Source organism: Helobdella robusta (genome assembly GCF_000326865.2).
Source record: "Helobdella robusta unplaced genomic scaffold HELROscaffold_27, whole genome shotgun sequence".
Taxonomy (NCBI): domain Eukaryota; kingdom Metazoa; phylum Annelida; class Clitellata; order Rhynchobdellida; family Glossiphoniidae; genus Helobdella; species Helobdella robusta.
In genome coordinates, this window is record NW_008704392.1 from 1,446,354 (window position 1) to 1,462,471 (window position 16,118).

A 16,118-nucleotide genomic window follows, 5' to 3' on the forward strand; every position below is an offset into this window, starting at 1 on the left:
TTGTATTTCTCAATACACATTTGTATATTATTGTATATTATTGTATGTGGTTGGTATACAATGTATATATTTGTTTGTCGATCAAAGAATACAAAAAATAATCAAACAACAGCTCCGTTGTTTCCACAATAAAAACCGCAATTTCCTTAGTTCACGAATCGTTTATATACTACGCCGACCGATTTATTTATGTATGTATGTATGTATGTATGTATGTATGTATGTATGTATGTATGTATGTATGTATGTATGTATGCATTTATGTATGTATGTATGTATGTATGTGTGTGTGTGTGTGTGTGTGTGTGTGTGTGTGTGTGTGTGTGTGTGTATGTATGTATGTATGTATGTATGAGGTATGAGTGTATGTATGTATGTATGCATGTGTGTGTGTGTGTGTGTGTGTGTGTGTGTGTGTGTGTGTGTGTGTGTGTGTGTGTGTGTGTGTGTGTGTTACTGTGTTTACTGTGTTTCACATGTTCAGTTTGTTGATTGATTTATGTTGAAGATACATTGAAGTTTTATTGCATATTCTCGTTTAAACAAGACTCAATCGTTGATTGAGCATTTTAGATATTCATTTGATCGCTTCCAGAAACTGTGAAAAAAAATAGAAAGAAAAGAGAAGAGAAGAGAGAAAGAGAGAGATAGGAAAAGAGATAAAGAAAAAAACTTAAAAAGGAAGATATGTGAGAAAGATAAAAAGAGAGAAAGAGGGGAGAGAGAGAGGTTGCCGTCATCATCATCGTTTGACATCCCGCATGTCACGGATAAAAATCTCCAATCTTTCATTCTTTAACTTTTCTCTCTATCTTTCTTTTTCTCTCTCTCTCTCTCTCTCTCTCATTACTTCCTTTTACCTTTTTTTAAAGAAAGAGAAAAAGTGAGAGTGAGAGAAAGAGGATAGAAAGGAAGATAGAAATAGAGAATGAAAAAAAAGAAAAATGTTAATAAATGAAGAAACAAAAAGACCAAAAAAAATCTACACCGAAAAATAGGAAAGGAGTACGAGAGAGAGAGATAGAGAGAGAGATAGAGAAAGAGAAAGAGAGAGAAAGAGAGAGAGAGGGAAAGAGGGAGAGAAAGAAAGGGGAGAGAGAAAAAAATAGAGAACAAAATGAGTAAAAAAAGAGAAAGTAGGAGGAGAAAGATCACACGACCTGTTAGAGAACAATGTGTGAATGATTAGAATGCATAACGTACTACCCCTTAGGCTTCCCATCATTTTTGTTTGTTTCCGTCAGTTTTTGGCTTCTTTTTGATTGCCTTATTCAATTTATTTGTATCTGTTTGAAGTTCTTTGGTATCTCACTTTTTTTTTCTTTCTCTCTCTCTCTCTCTTTCTCTCTCTCTCTCTCTCTATTTTTTTCTTCACTTCACACGTCACACATATTTTATACGCTATGTAGGCATAAGCAGAGCAGAATATCTCGAAGCTACATTGAATTCGATTTAGAAAAAATTCTGTTACATTGTGAGGAAGAGCGTAGCTGTAACATTTAACATTCGGCGTCATCTTCGTCTTCATCATCATCTTTCTCGTCATCAGCATTTCATCATCGCTATGAAACTCAACATTCTAATCACTTGCATCATCGTCGTCGTCATCATTCTTATCACCATCATCATTATCTTCTTCATCATCGTCCTCTTCTTAATAATTATTTTATTATCATCTTCGTCATCTTCACTCCATATTTATCTTCCTGTTGTAACTTAACACTTGTGAACTGAATGACACAAAGCACGCAAATTCACACACACACACACACACACACACACACACACACACACACACACACACACACACACACGCACGCACACACACACGCACATACACACACATACAAACATTAATACATCCAAACAAATGCATACATACAAACAAACATTTATACATATAAATGTACGAAACAAATAACAATATACATCGGTACATTTATTCAAATGATCCAACACACTAAACGCACTCTCCTAATTCGTGTAACTCGGTTCGCTTGAATTATTTATTAGAAATTAGTTAAATTATCTTAAATCAAACTAATTATTGTTTAAATTAATAACAATTTAAATTAATATTTATATGTATAAACAATAAAATTCGACTTAATCAAATTCCTTCGTAATTTTGAGATGTGTAAGTATTACATTTAATACATTGTCGGTATTCCACATTATTGTGGCGGGTAAAGCTTTCGTGTATGCTTCGTGACCAAATACCTACCTAGATAGATATACGCAGTATATATAACCAGTTATATAACTCACACTCAAATACACATTTTTAAATTCACACACACACACTCGCAAACAAATACATTTTAAAATTCGCACATACACGCATACAGAAGCGCACGCGTGAGCCAAGCAAACGCATCGGAAGCGGCAGACCGATGTTTGAAGAGTAGATTAAATTTTTGCGGTAAATATAAAACTGCAATATCCTCCTCCCTCTTTCCCTCTCTGGGGTATATACATCAGATAGAAAATAATTTTATGATTCCAATTACGGCTATTGAAAGTTCGGCTGTGATGAATTTATAGGCTTGTGAATCAAATTCATACATGAGAGCGACAACATCGGACTGTTAACCAAACAAGACGATGTCTAGAGACCATTTCCTAAATTAAACCATCTCATTATCTAAACTAGATGATGTCTAGAGACCACAATCTAGATAAAATCTTCAGTCAGTGACAATATTAAAACAAATTAGATGCAAACAAAACATAGCCACGCACTAAATTACTTTTGCCCTAACGGCTTTTTATGACGAATCCATGTTGCAGTTCGCTCACTTCCTAATCTTACAAATTTTCCGGCGAACCATCTTGCAGCATTGGACACGAGTTACATATTTAACCGATACAGAACATGCCGAACAGAAAATGACGCCAGACGCATTTTCTCGAATGCCGCCGAAAAAATAAGCAATGCAAACGCGGATGTATGTTACAACCGAACGTAATTTTCATTTTTTAACCTTAGAAAAAAAAACAAAATCAAATAATAATCCACACAATTTGCGGATAATATTTATTTAAAACACCAAGCACACAGTTTACATAATGTTGTTTATCAATCGACGTGTCATAATAAAAACTTTGCACTTCCTTCCGTCCCGAGTTAAGAACTGGTAAGAGAAAAATTTTAACAGTTAAAAAATAACGACCAATAGTATAACACTTAACAGCATTTAAACTTTGACACACACACACACACACAAACAAACAATCAATCACACATACAACAGTATACTAACTAAACCATAAATAAGCCCCCACCCACTCACCTAGCCAATTCTTTGATGGCTTCAGCCTCTTCAAAAGTGATATCAGTGCAGAGAGCAACTGAGAGCAAGTTCTTGAAGGCATTGATGATGGAGTGAGGTACCGAAACCATGGTAGGGTAGCCTATCTCGAGGGACAAGCTGGCCAGGTTTGCAACACCCTGTTAGTTCATTTGTGGTTGGTTTATTTCAATTTTCATCATCCAATTTATAAACGACAATACTGTAATTTAATGACAAATATATTAGAAAACACTTTTAATGAAACCATTTCGTGCGATATAAAAATAAAAAAAACTGAACAGACAAAAACAATAAGTGTTAAACAATAAATTTTAAACAAGATATACCAGAGCAAATACAACTTAAAGGTAAATTAAATCAATAAGTCTAATTTGGAAAAGTTATAGAATAAAATTATCAATCAGGGTATCAAACAAGATATCAATCAGGGTATCAAACAAGATAAGATATCAGCGTATTAATTATTCAATAGTATACGAAAAAGTATCCGTACATGCGTACCTCCATGAATTTAGACCTGATATCATCATCAGTGATATCAAGAATGGATACATCAAAGACAGTACCGCTGTCGTAGACCTGTTCAATGAGAAGGCCATAGGTGAAGGGAGAGATATTCAACATGTTCAAGAGGGTCGCCTCAGATGCTCCGACCTTTTAAATTCATTTTGGTATGCAAGGTTACCACTATTAATGTAATAGATATTTATGCAATTAATTCATCATTTACAGTTGATTAATACATCATTATTAAATGATGAATTAAAGGGTTTATTTAAAAAACACCATATTTTGCTCACCTGATATTATAAATCACACACACAAAACTACCAATTAACACACAAACACACAAGAGCTAACCTTGTCACCAGCCTTGATCAGCTTGACATCATTCAAAATTTCAATAGTACCCTTCGAGATCTTGGTCTGGATGGCAAGGGCCTGGAAGAAGGAGGTCTTCTCAGGACCCAGGGAGGTGTTCTGGGCAGGTACAGTTACATCGAGAGGTGCAAAGGCACCGGCTTTGGCCGGGGCAGCCACCTTATTTTCTTCTATGATCTTACGGACATCTGTGAGTTCTCCTTTGGTGAAGACCAGACCGATGTTGCCTTTGATGTGTGGCAGCAACCTGGAAGTTGAATTTGTAAGTTATTTTTCTGTAAATAATGAGATTACAACTGCAAGTATCATTGTTAGTAGAATATTTCATTCACGATGCAACTAAATATCTGCAATAGAATCACGTCTATGGAGCATATGGAACCAAAAATTCATAGAAAAGGATGCATTTTAAAAGCTATTTTATAACAAATACATAAAAATACATAAAAAGTAAAAGATGATTGACTTCTCAAGAGCAGGATTGTTCTCAATGTGGCCTCTGATAGCTTTCCTCATCATTGTGTTCTTTCCCATCAAGACAACTGCAGTTCAAATTAAATATTGAATTTACTTACAAATCACGCTTATTAAGACTAGATTTTTAGTATATTAAGCCGAAACTAGCAACTATGATTAATTAGTTAGACCAAACAAAAGCAAAAAACCCACCGGCAGTTCCTCTGAGAGCAATTCTGATCTTCTGCATTTGACTTGAGCCAACATTGTCTGCCCCAACAATGAAACATCTAGGGTACTCGTCGAGCAAGCTCTGTCACATAAATCAGAAAAAAATGTTTTGTAAATTTTTGTAAAATAATTAGAATATGTGAGTGTGTAAATGCTCATAACTTAAGATGGTCAAACAACGTAGTGAAAATGAAGCAACAAATAAATTAACTAATTAATAAAAGATGGTTAATAATAAAATCAGTGTCCTCTCATGTAGTATAGATCACATAATTGAACCACAATGAGTAGTGACTAACAAGAGTCAGTCAGTCAGCAGCTCATCAAAACATGTGTATGTGATCATGGCCACAGCCAGAGGGTATACTGCTGTTACACGCCAATGACTCATGCACTTTTGATGACACAACAAAAAAGTTGTCGAACTCTACAAAATGCCACCCAAATTATTCTATCATTCAATAAGAACTGAATGAAATGAATTCACTCAAGTGACAGTTTTGAATTACGAGTTCCAAAAGTGGACTTGAAAAACGTGTGTTGTGTAATGACAATATAAAAATTGTTTCTGATTTGATACGAGAATCTACCAAATATCAAGTCTAATTAATGATCATGTCAGCCATTACACTGCAGTATTTAAAAAACTGCATATGGTTGTTGAACATATAAAATGTCTATCTAATATACAAATTAATAGCTAAAAAACCTACTTTAAAATTTTAAAGGTGCCCATTCACTAATTTAAATAATTTTTACTAACAATCAGTTTGGTGAAGTATCCGGCCTTCCAAGTGCTACGATCCTCCTTGACCATCTTGTGATTCAGGGATGACTTTTTGTCTTTTAAGGATCAAACTGCCGGAAAGGAAAAAAAATGAAGATTAGAGAAAAAACACATGAATTCAATTTGGCTGAAATTAAATTTTGAAAAAATAATAAATCGAATTCTACTAAATACTAAAACGTGTCTGAATTGAAAAAGAATTGCCAACAATTAAGGAAAAAACGACGAAATAACAATATGACATGGCTTTGACTCCAATTGGTGACAATGTTACAGAAACGAAAAATTTTTAAGTTATTATAAACTTGTCAGAATTCATTTTAGCTATTGCAATCGATTTATAAAAATAATTGATGTTTTAAATGAAATAAAACGCGGAAAGGATTAATAAATCAACATAGTTCCGCCATTCACCTACCTTAAAATTTCGTAAAGGAAGATGTTTAGGAGAAAAAACATAGACACCACAGCCTGAGCTGATAAAGCATACATTCATTTATTATACTTTGTTCGTAAGTTATTTTCAAAAATAATTCGTTTAAACTGCTTATGGGTTGAAAAAACTTTACTTAACTTTTGGTTAGAGAACGTAAAATGATTGTACAATTTCAAATTATGATAGAAAAATGTGTTATATAAAAAATCATATATATTTCAGTATCAACTTGGCACTAAGGACCTTCACCAAGTTCTTTCAACTAGAAAAAAGGATAGGATTAAGAGGTTACAAATACAAGCTCTTCAAGAAGAGAAAATTCAATAAAGCAAAGATTCTTCAGCAGCAGGGTGGTAAACGCCTGGACAGAGCTGAGCGATGAAATTGTTTCAGTGGATTCGATCAACAATTTTAAAATCAAACTAGGAGAGCTAGGATACTAATACATTTATTTTGTAGTGGTTCTTACACATATGCTAGTCTACTGAACCACTTTAAACTTTGTTATGACAAGCATATGCTCAGTGATTTTAATGTAGTTTTTAATTGAAACAAAATGAATCACTTCACCATAAATTAAAAATTATTTGAATCCAAAAATTAAACAAATAAATAACACAAACGAACAATAAACCAACGCAACAAGCTTATTGGAATAACTAAATTAACTATATTTCAATTCGCTTAAACATTGAATTATCATGAAATTATTAATAGCATTATCGAATTACCATTTCACTAATAATTATACAATGAAAGCATTATTTAATTAAAGCTCAGTTTTTTGTGCTTTAACGAAGTCTAGAGTGTAACCAACAATTGGATATTTAGCTAGATAGGTGTCTGTGAACGTGTTGTCCAATGATTTCAAGTATTCGTCTGATAGGCCTTCCTTTTGAATAAATAAAAAGATGAATATATGTAGTATAAATGTGAATGATTGAATATATGAATAAATAAATCTCTGAATTAATTAATGAATTATCAATTCACCAGATTATCGTTGAGATCCTTTGGATCCAGAGACATCATAGCAACAGCTCTACTGCTATCCTTACCAACCAACGCGTTGTACGGACCGTCTTTCCCATAAAATCCTGGTTAAAAAAGATTTTACACATTTTTTTATTTAGGAAAAGCGTAATTGAATCTTTTACAAATTACGCTATATAAATAGAAATCGATTTATTCATTTATCACAACTGAACTCTAATATTGACAGAAATATAAAATAATAAGTGAAAATATATAAATAGATGGATATGCACACGTACACACACATACACACGCACACATAAACAAACACACATACACACACACACACAAATATATAACTTAACCTCTTCCAGAAGAGACATCAAACACTACTCCCTTTATTGCCATGAGAATTGGTAGATTTGGCTTTTGTTGAAAATTTATAAAAGTTAAATAAATATGTTAAATGATTTCACAATATTAAATTTACAATAGTATTATTATTAATTACATTAATCACAAACTATATACTGAAGCACAATTGTAGGATAAATCACAGAGATAAAACTTTGAAAAACACGAAATAAATTAGTGATGAATGCCTTACATTGGAGCCGTCATGCTTAGCCAATCTTTCCTTGTCATAAACTTCAGACTTTTTCCAGTCAGGTAAGTCTTTCTCACAGTGAATTATGGAAAGAAGAATGATCAAAAGTAAACTTATGCTGGATACTGATAGGATGACGTTTGGAGTTATCGGTAGTGACGTCATATTGGTCGAGGGATGACGTATTTTCTATAGCCTACTAAAAATAAAAGCTTAGATTAATTAATTTTATTATTGTTGTATAAATAAAGTTAAATAGAAAATAAATTAATAAATCTGATATACATAATACTTGTAAAAATAAGATGTTTAAAAGTCTAAAAATTTAGATGCAAGAAATATCTTTATTTAAATTTAGTTAGTTACTCTTTACAGACTTAGGCCAACAAAAAGAATATTAACAATTCATTTACTATTATTATTGTTATCATTGTTATTATGTTACTGCTATATTATTATTCGTTATTATTATTATTGTCATAATTGTTCTGCTTTTTATAGCTACATTTTAAAGTCTCAATATTCTGTTGTTAAGGCTGTTAATCTATTGTTTGGTTTGAAAGGTGGAAATATTATATTATATATATAGTTTATACTTTATTTTATATACATGCATATGTATTATTTATATAACTATTTCAATAGTATATAAAACTTATAACAAGAAGACTTATCATAAGAAGACTTATAACAAGAAAAATTTCAAAAAGGCAACAATGTTAAAAATTTCAAAAACAATACTAATAAAAACAACAACAATAATGATAATAATAATGATAATAATAACAGTAATAATAATAATAATAATAATAATAAAACCGACCACGCTTTGTTTGGAGTTTGAACAACGAATCACAAATACTAATTCTGGCTCAGTATTAACGTTTCGACATTGAAAATTTCACAAATTTATTCAAATTAAATAAAACTAATTAAATACGTAACAATTTAAACATAAAAATCCCTACAATATAATGGCATAATAAATCATTAACACTCCTTATTATAATAATTTACTACGGCGAATAAATGAAGTGCTACAAAATGGTTCAAATTTTAAAATAATACCCGTGTAGTACAGGTGTGATCCAGCTGTTTGCTTATAGATGATGAAGATGATCAGCTATATATATATATAAATATATATATATATATATTTATATATATATGCATATATATATATATAATTATATATATATATATATGCGTATACATGTATACATTTATTTGTTCATATATACGTGTCACTATACCTAATGATAAAACCACGGTAATACATATATAGTGTGTGATATACATTTCCATATATAAGTATAAATTATATGTCAAAGTATATGTTATATATATAAATAATATATATATATATATATATATATATATATATATAAGCTACATTCATTAAAAGCCGATGTATGCAGTACGTCCGTTTGAAATATATAGATGATTAGTAATAACGTTTTTACTAAAAGTACTTCTTTGTAATTTGTATATATATATAAAGAGAGAGAAAGAGAGAGAGAGAGATTTAGATTTAGATACGTATGGATATTATAGATACAACATAGTGACGTTATCAGTTTGGCCTCCCCTTTTTAAATATTGGTTAGCAGGTAGAAACGGATGAATCTGGTCATATTATAATAATAATAACAACAAAATAATTATAATATCAATAATTAGTAGTAGTAGTAGTTGTTGTAATAATAATAATAATAATAATAATAATAATAATAATAATATTAAGGACAACAACAACAATGATTTTTATTACATTATTTCGCTTGTTCGTTATTGTTATTTAGACGGTTTATCTTTGTACTGTTTGCTGTGTTGTATTTTGTATGTTTTTAATTTTTAAGAATTATTAAACTAAAAGTCGTTACTGATTCTCTTCCTTCAGGTTTTATTATAGATGTATAAATAAATATGAAATGCTGTGGATATTCTTAGGAGAACGTTGGCGGAGCTGCTACCAGTTAGCGATGGAAAGAAATATAATTGGATAAACAAATTGGACATTCTAATTGATTACTAACTAGAAAATATTTTGAGATTTTGAGATCTATTAACCAAATATATATATATAACTAATTGAGCAATTAATTACCCTATGGATTGATTGGAATAATTGTAAGTAAATAATATGAATAAAATAAATGAGTGAAGGTTGATAGATGGATACATAAATTATAAAGATACAAATTTTTTCTTGATCTATTTTCATCCACAATAATATTAAATCGTCATTGTTATAAAATATAAATAAATAAAAAAATTAATCAATAAATTACTATATATATATATATATATATATATATATATGTTTAATTAAAATATAATTTATAAATAATTATACTAATATATAAACAAACGAAGGAATGAACAAAATTAGGGTAAAAAAATGAAAGAAAAAAAATCATCGAGCCAGAGCGATCTGATTGGCTGCTGTTTTGGGGGCTTATTTGTCAAAAAAATACCCTTTACCTCGTCAGAATGCGTCGTTGTTCAAAGTGCCGCGGAAAAACAACACCCAAACAACAATAATAATAATAACAACAATAACAATATTGTTGTCGTTGATGACGCTAAGCCTTCGACGTCATCATCATCATCAAGAGGACTGGCGGCCAGAGATTGTGCTGATAATGATTGTCCACCGCCCTACTACCTGCATGTCGTCGGCGATGATGATGACGATCCCATACTGAATAACGTCAATAATAATAAAAACTTCGTTAATGTAACCGGTCTGACCAATAACAATAATGATAATAATAGTCTGAATAATAACAATAATAATCATGTAAATAATACTAACATTAGTGGTAGTAATTATAAAAATGATGATAATAATAATAACAACTCAAAATTCAATATTAATAATGTATCAAACAACAACAACAACACTTCTTGTAACATTAATACCAGCAACAACAACAACGACATCAACATCAACATCGTCAATAAGAGAAATTACATCAACAGAAGCGGCAGCAATAGAAGCAACTGCATCAGCAACAGTCTTATCAATAATAGCAGCAGCAACAACAACAACAACGTCAAAAACGCCAACATCAACAAAAACAACAGCAACGACATTAAAGACGTCAACAACGCCAACAGATTAGGAAAGAAAGATGTGGCAGTTTTAAAAGAAATCAGTAATGGCGTTAAAGTTAAAAAAACGGATTCTATAAATAACAAAAAGGATTCACAATCAGTTCAAGATCCGTTCGCTAGCAAAAAAACCCACGACGACAACAACAACAACAACAACAACAACAACAACAACAACAACAACAGCAGCTCAATTTGCAACACTAGTAGAGATAGTTACATTCAAGATAAGCAACAGGGTACTAAATATTTGCTAGGCAAACTGCTCGGAAAGGTACCGGTCATTCATTGGCTAATTAGCGACTAATTAGCATAATATATTCATAAAATTAAACTTTTTTGTAATATGAATATTCAGTGGTCTGTGTGTGTGTGTATGTGTGTTTTTTTGTTTGTTTTGTATGCCCTTGAATTTATAATATGGGGCAAAAAAGATTTGATTGCACAGAGATTATTTTATTATTATTATTAATGTTGTTGTTGTTTTTTTATGGTTGTTGTTGTTGTTGTAATTATTATTATGGCTATAATAATTTATTTCGACTTCTTTCAATACGATTTTTCTGCCTGTGTGCGTGTATGTGTGTGTGTGTGGTGAATTGGTAAATTCCTTGTCCGTGAGATGCATTAATTCATGTGGGTTCATTCATATAGGCTATGTGTTGTGTATATGCGATGATAAAACCTTTGATAATTAAGTTATTTTTATATACATATATATATGTGTTTGTTTGTGTGTGTGTGTGTTGTGTGTGTTTTTCACTAATATTTCAATCAAAATTATTTAAAATAAAAATGAGTTTATTGATTTTATTCTCAATGGTGTTTCATGCAACATCTTTTAAATGGAAAATGGAAAAGTGCTGTGATTTTTAAAACGAATGTATGTATGTATGTATGTTTGTTTGTATGTATGTATGTATGTATGTATGTTTGTATGTTTGTTTGTATGTATGTATGTATGTATGTATGTATGTATGTATGTTTGTTTGTTTGTTTGTTTGTATGTATGTATGTTAAAACCAAATCATTGACAAATGACACCAAAAGCCAAGCGTCTGACTAAATTTGATTTTATTTGCTATAACGTCACTCAACCCCGTCGGCATTCAACTCCACATTCGCGCAAAAACCGCTGCAGAATGCACGAGATATTATTCATAGCAAAAAAATATTCCCTACTATCGCCTGACCTAATACTGATATTTTTACAAATCCGATTGAAAAACCCGGAGGTGTTACGGTCCATGGGGCCGAGGACCTCGATACAAATCGGTAAAAACTCCATCGAGGGGAGAGCTCCGTCGTACTTTTTGATCTTCTCGTCAGATACCCTGGTTGCAGCCAAACCGCTTTCTTTGCTAGTAAGCTGCACGTAGCGCTCAGCAAAGGTGCCCGGAACGGTAACGTCCCACGCCAAGCACCTGCCGGCTCTCCAAGGGATCAAGGTACACCCGTCAGGGCGCTTACCATCGTGCGCCGCAATGCCCGACGGTTCCTTTAAAACCGGAATTGAGGCCTTGGAGAAAAGTCGGCACACAAAATCGTTTATGGCTGAATGTCGCTGCTGGCGACCTCCGCCCAAACGACAAACAAGACCATGATGGCCAAGTTCATCCGCCTCCGCGCCGCACCTGCATGTATATCGACTCTGAACGGCCAACCCCAGACGGAAGCCAATGGCTGTCCTGACCGTTTCGTCGTCCAATCTGGTACCCACCGACGTATTGGGCAAAGATCTCAGCCAGCCGCAACTCGCCTCGCTGGAAACTGCCAGCAAGCGAGCTGAGGTCGCCGAGTCAGGGCTTGAGGAAAGCAACTCTCTGAATGTACGTTTATATGCTTCCTCCAAAATGTTGCCCTGGGAAAGGTCTGTTGGTTGGATTGGAGTCGGTGGAGTACAGTGCAGGCTACTAAATTGCCGAAGAAGGGCAGACTGTAGGTCAAGCGTGGCAGATGCAGAAGATTTATAAACAATTGGTGCAAGCTGAACCACGCTTAGTAACCTCAGTCCCCCAAATCCTACCGGCAGCTGAGCCTGAGATCAACCCTTGTCGGTAATATCGACGTTACAATCGTTATCGTTGTATGTATGTATGTATGTATGTATGTATGTATGTATGTATGTATGTATGTATGTATGTGTATGTATAAGTATATGTATAGTTTATCTTAACCGTTGTGGAACACTTAACATTTTGTAGATTTGTTTTTTGTGCTCGTGTTCGTCTGTTTGCATATGTTTGTGTTTGTGTGAATTGTAAATCAGGAGATGCATGTGACGATGTGTGTGCGTGTGTGTGTGTGTGTGCGCGCGTGCGTGTGTGAACGCGTGGTGGTGTATTCATTTGATTATAATTCATTATTACAGTAATTAATCATGTCAATAATTCACCCTAATTCATCATTAATTCTTCGTGATTCTTTATAATTCATCATAATTCACCAAGATTCACCCGAATTCATCATTAATTTTTTATGATTCATCGTAACTCAACGTAATTCACTATAATTCATAAATAATTTTTTAATAATGTACGCGTGGTGGTGATGATTCATCATAATTCACTATAATTTACCCTATTTCACCAATGTTTTTTCATAATTCACTATGATTCATCATAATTCACTATAATTGACCAGGGAGGTTTCGCGAAATGTTATGAGATGACCGATTTGAGCACCAAGGAAATTTTTGCCGGCAAGATCATCTCGAAAATTCGATTGACGAAACCAAGACAGAAGGAAAAGGTACGGATGAATAAATGAATGAGTGAATGAATGAATGAATGAATGAATGAACGAACGAACAAACGAACGAACGAATAAATGAATGAGTGATTGAATGAAGATTCGATTGACCAGAGCAAGTCAACAGCAAAAGATATAAAAGATACAAATGAATTAATTAGCGAATGAATGAACGAACGAATGAAAAACAAACAAACTAACCAATAAACGAACGACTAGATTGATAGAAAGATGGATAAAAAAAGCTAAAAATAAAAGAGAAGCAAAAAATAACCGTAACATCTTCAAGCAAACAACAGCAACTGCCATTCAATACTATCATGTTCATTAGAATTGCAACTGGATACGGAGAAAATTTTCATATGAATTGATGGACGGACGGACGAAGTGGTGGATGAATGAACAAATGAATGAACGATTGAATGTATGAATGAAAGAAATAACAGACAAACAAACAAAACAAACAAACAAACAAACAAACAAACTTATATAGAGTAATGAGCGGTTAGTTTAGTGGTACAGTTGTTTTATTGTTCTTTCATGCCTGCAATCATCATCAACCTATAAATAAAATTTGTTTTTCCATCACTCTTCGCTTTCTTTATCTCTTTGTTTCTCCCGTTTCTGTTCTTTTTTCCTTTCTCTCTCTCTCTCTCTCTCTCCTCTCTCTCTCTCTTTCTCTCTCTCTCTCTCTCTCTCTATCGTTCTCTTCATCGTTTCTCTCTCTTTCTCTCTCTCTCTCTCTCTTTCTTCTTACATTTCTTGTATTTCTTCGTCTCTCATTCGATCTTTCTCTAGTTTTATTGTTTCTTTAGAACTTCTGTATTTGTCTCTCCTTTTGCCTTTCTCTTTCTTTTTTCTCTCTCTATTTATTTTTTTTCTCTGTCTCTCTCTTTCTTCCTCTCTCTTTCCTTCTCTGTGTCTCTCTCTCTCTCTCCCTCTCTCTTTCTCATAGAACTTTATGTTGAAGACTTGAAGACTCCTTATAGATAAGACCTCTTGAAATTTGATTATAATATAGATTGTGGTTACTTTATTGCTAATAATAATGAATTCTTTGTCCTATTCAAATTTATTCATCATGTTATGCATTCATTTATTCATTCATTTGTTTGTTCACTTGCTCGTTCATTCATTATTTCGTTCGTTCATTCCATTCATTCATCTCTTGAATTTTGTTTTATTCGTATTTATTGTGCGTTCGTTTATAAAGTATTCAGCCAATTAGTGTTTTTTCGATTGTTCATTGTTACTGTACAGGCATATGTTCATTCATTATTCATTCATTCGTTCATTCATTCGTTCATTAATTCATTCAATCGCACACTCATTCATTCACTCATTCATTCATTCGTTAGTTAGTTGGTTCGTTTTTATGTATATATATATATTTTTCTCATAATGAATATGTATATGTATATATTTTGGTAACAGACTATTGTTAACGCAACATTTCAAAAATTCAATACTACTTTCAACATTGTTCAACTTTTTCATATTTCTTTTTAATTTATTAATTTCCGAGAAATTAGACATTTTACTGTTTTTTTTTTAAATTTTTATTAAATAAATTTGCAAATAGCTAAATAAATTAATAAATTAAAAAGAAATATGAAAAAGTTGAACAATGTTGAAAGTAGTGTTGAATTTTTGAAATATATGTATATATTATATATAATATACGAATGTGTTGTTTTATTCTAGACCAATAGCATAATTTATTGTTGTTGTTATTATTATTGATGTTATTATTATTATTATTATTATTATTATTGTTGTTGTTGGGGTTTGTCTATTTTTATCCACCTCGTCATTGTTATTAATCATCATCTTCTTCACGATCGTCATCGTTTTTGCTATAAATACAATGTAATGTTGTTACTACAACTACTGTTACCACCACCAACACTACTACTGCTACTGCTACTACAACTACCACTACTATACTACTACAACTTCTACTTGTCTTTTTTTTAACGTTTGCTTAGTTTAATTGCAAAATGCAAAAACAAAGTTAATTAGTTCGTGCTAGAACTTTATAAAAAATTTTTTGAAAAGTATTTTTTATCTTCTTCCATATTCACATACATATATACAGGCAAAATACACGCACACACACATCCACACGTACTAATTAACCATCAAACAATGCTTTTTGCTTGTTAATTTTTATTATGAAATTGTAATTTTTCTAATGTGTGTGTGTTTGTGCGTGTGGCCGTATCTTGTGTGTGTTCGGCTGTGTATGTGAGCGTATGTGTTTGTTTGCAAGTGTGTGTGAGTGAATTTGATTTGTTCCCTATGTTGCAAGTTGCAATATTTGTGATAAGTTTGGATTAATCTGTTTTTCAGTGGTTGAATGCATGGGTATCTTTATAATATATATGTATTATAGGCTTGCTTGTATGCCGGTATGTATGTTCACTTGTTTATACGCCTGTATGTTCATCTATTTCATTCATTTTCATTTCAAAGTTTTATTCATAATCAACAACATATCAAATAAGTGAATAAAAGTTATGAAGTGAATATGCGGAGACCGAATAATACTGTTTGTCTTGT

The 16,118-nt window shown here is 32.1% G+C and overlaps 3 protein-coding genes across 3 annotated transcripts in view; 1 reads left to right on the forward strand and 2 right to left on the reverse strand.

Moving 5' to 3' along the window:
* Positions 1–2,949: 2,949 nt before the first annotated feature.
* HELRODRAFT_185645 (hypothetical protein) lies at positions 2,950–6,144 on the reverse strand. The gene is made up of 8 exons (XM_009020287.1): positions 6,089–6,144; positions 5,647–5,741; positions 4,866–4,965; positions 4,663–4,738; positions 4,176–4,443; positions 3,816–3,968; positions 3,294–3,451; positions 2,950–3,134 (listed from the first exon to the last, which is right to left on the reverse strand). The coding sequence occupies exons 2-8, from the start codon at positions 5,698–5,700 to the stop codon at positions 3,128–3,130; spliced, it is 816 nt and encodes a 271-aa protein (XP_009018535.1). The 5' UTR covers positions 5,701–5,741; positions 6,089–6,144; the 3' UTR covers positions 2,950–3,127.
* A 731-nt stretch (positions 6,145–6,875) lies between these two features.
* Positions 6,876–7,853, reverse strand: HELRODRAFT_173681 (hypothetical protein; the record flags this gene model as incomplete). The annotated part of the gene is made up of 4 exons (XM_009020288.1): positions 6,876–6,998; positions 7,100–7,203; positions 7,447–7,507; positions 7,689–7,853. The coding sequence occupies 4 exons, from the start codon at positions 7,851–7,853 to the stop codon at positions 6,876–6,878; spliced, it is 453 nt and encodes a 150-aa protein (XP_009018536.1).
* A 3,196-nt stretch (positions 7,854–11,049) lies between these two features.
* The window catches only part of HELRODRAFT_112284 (hypothetical protein), a 20,164-nt gene continuing 15,095 nt past the window's right edge, over positions 11,050–16,118 (forward strand). The window contains exons 1-2 of the mRNA XM_009020289.1: positions 11,050–11,079; positions 13,449–13,556. Coding sequence (XP_009018537.1) covers positions 13,473–13,556 — 84 coding nt within the window. The 5' untranslated portion in view covers positions 11,050–11,079; positions 13,449–13,472. The remainder of the gene's footprint in view (positions 11,080–13,448; positions 13,557–16,118) is intronic.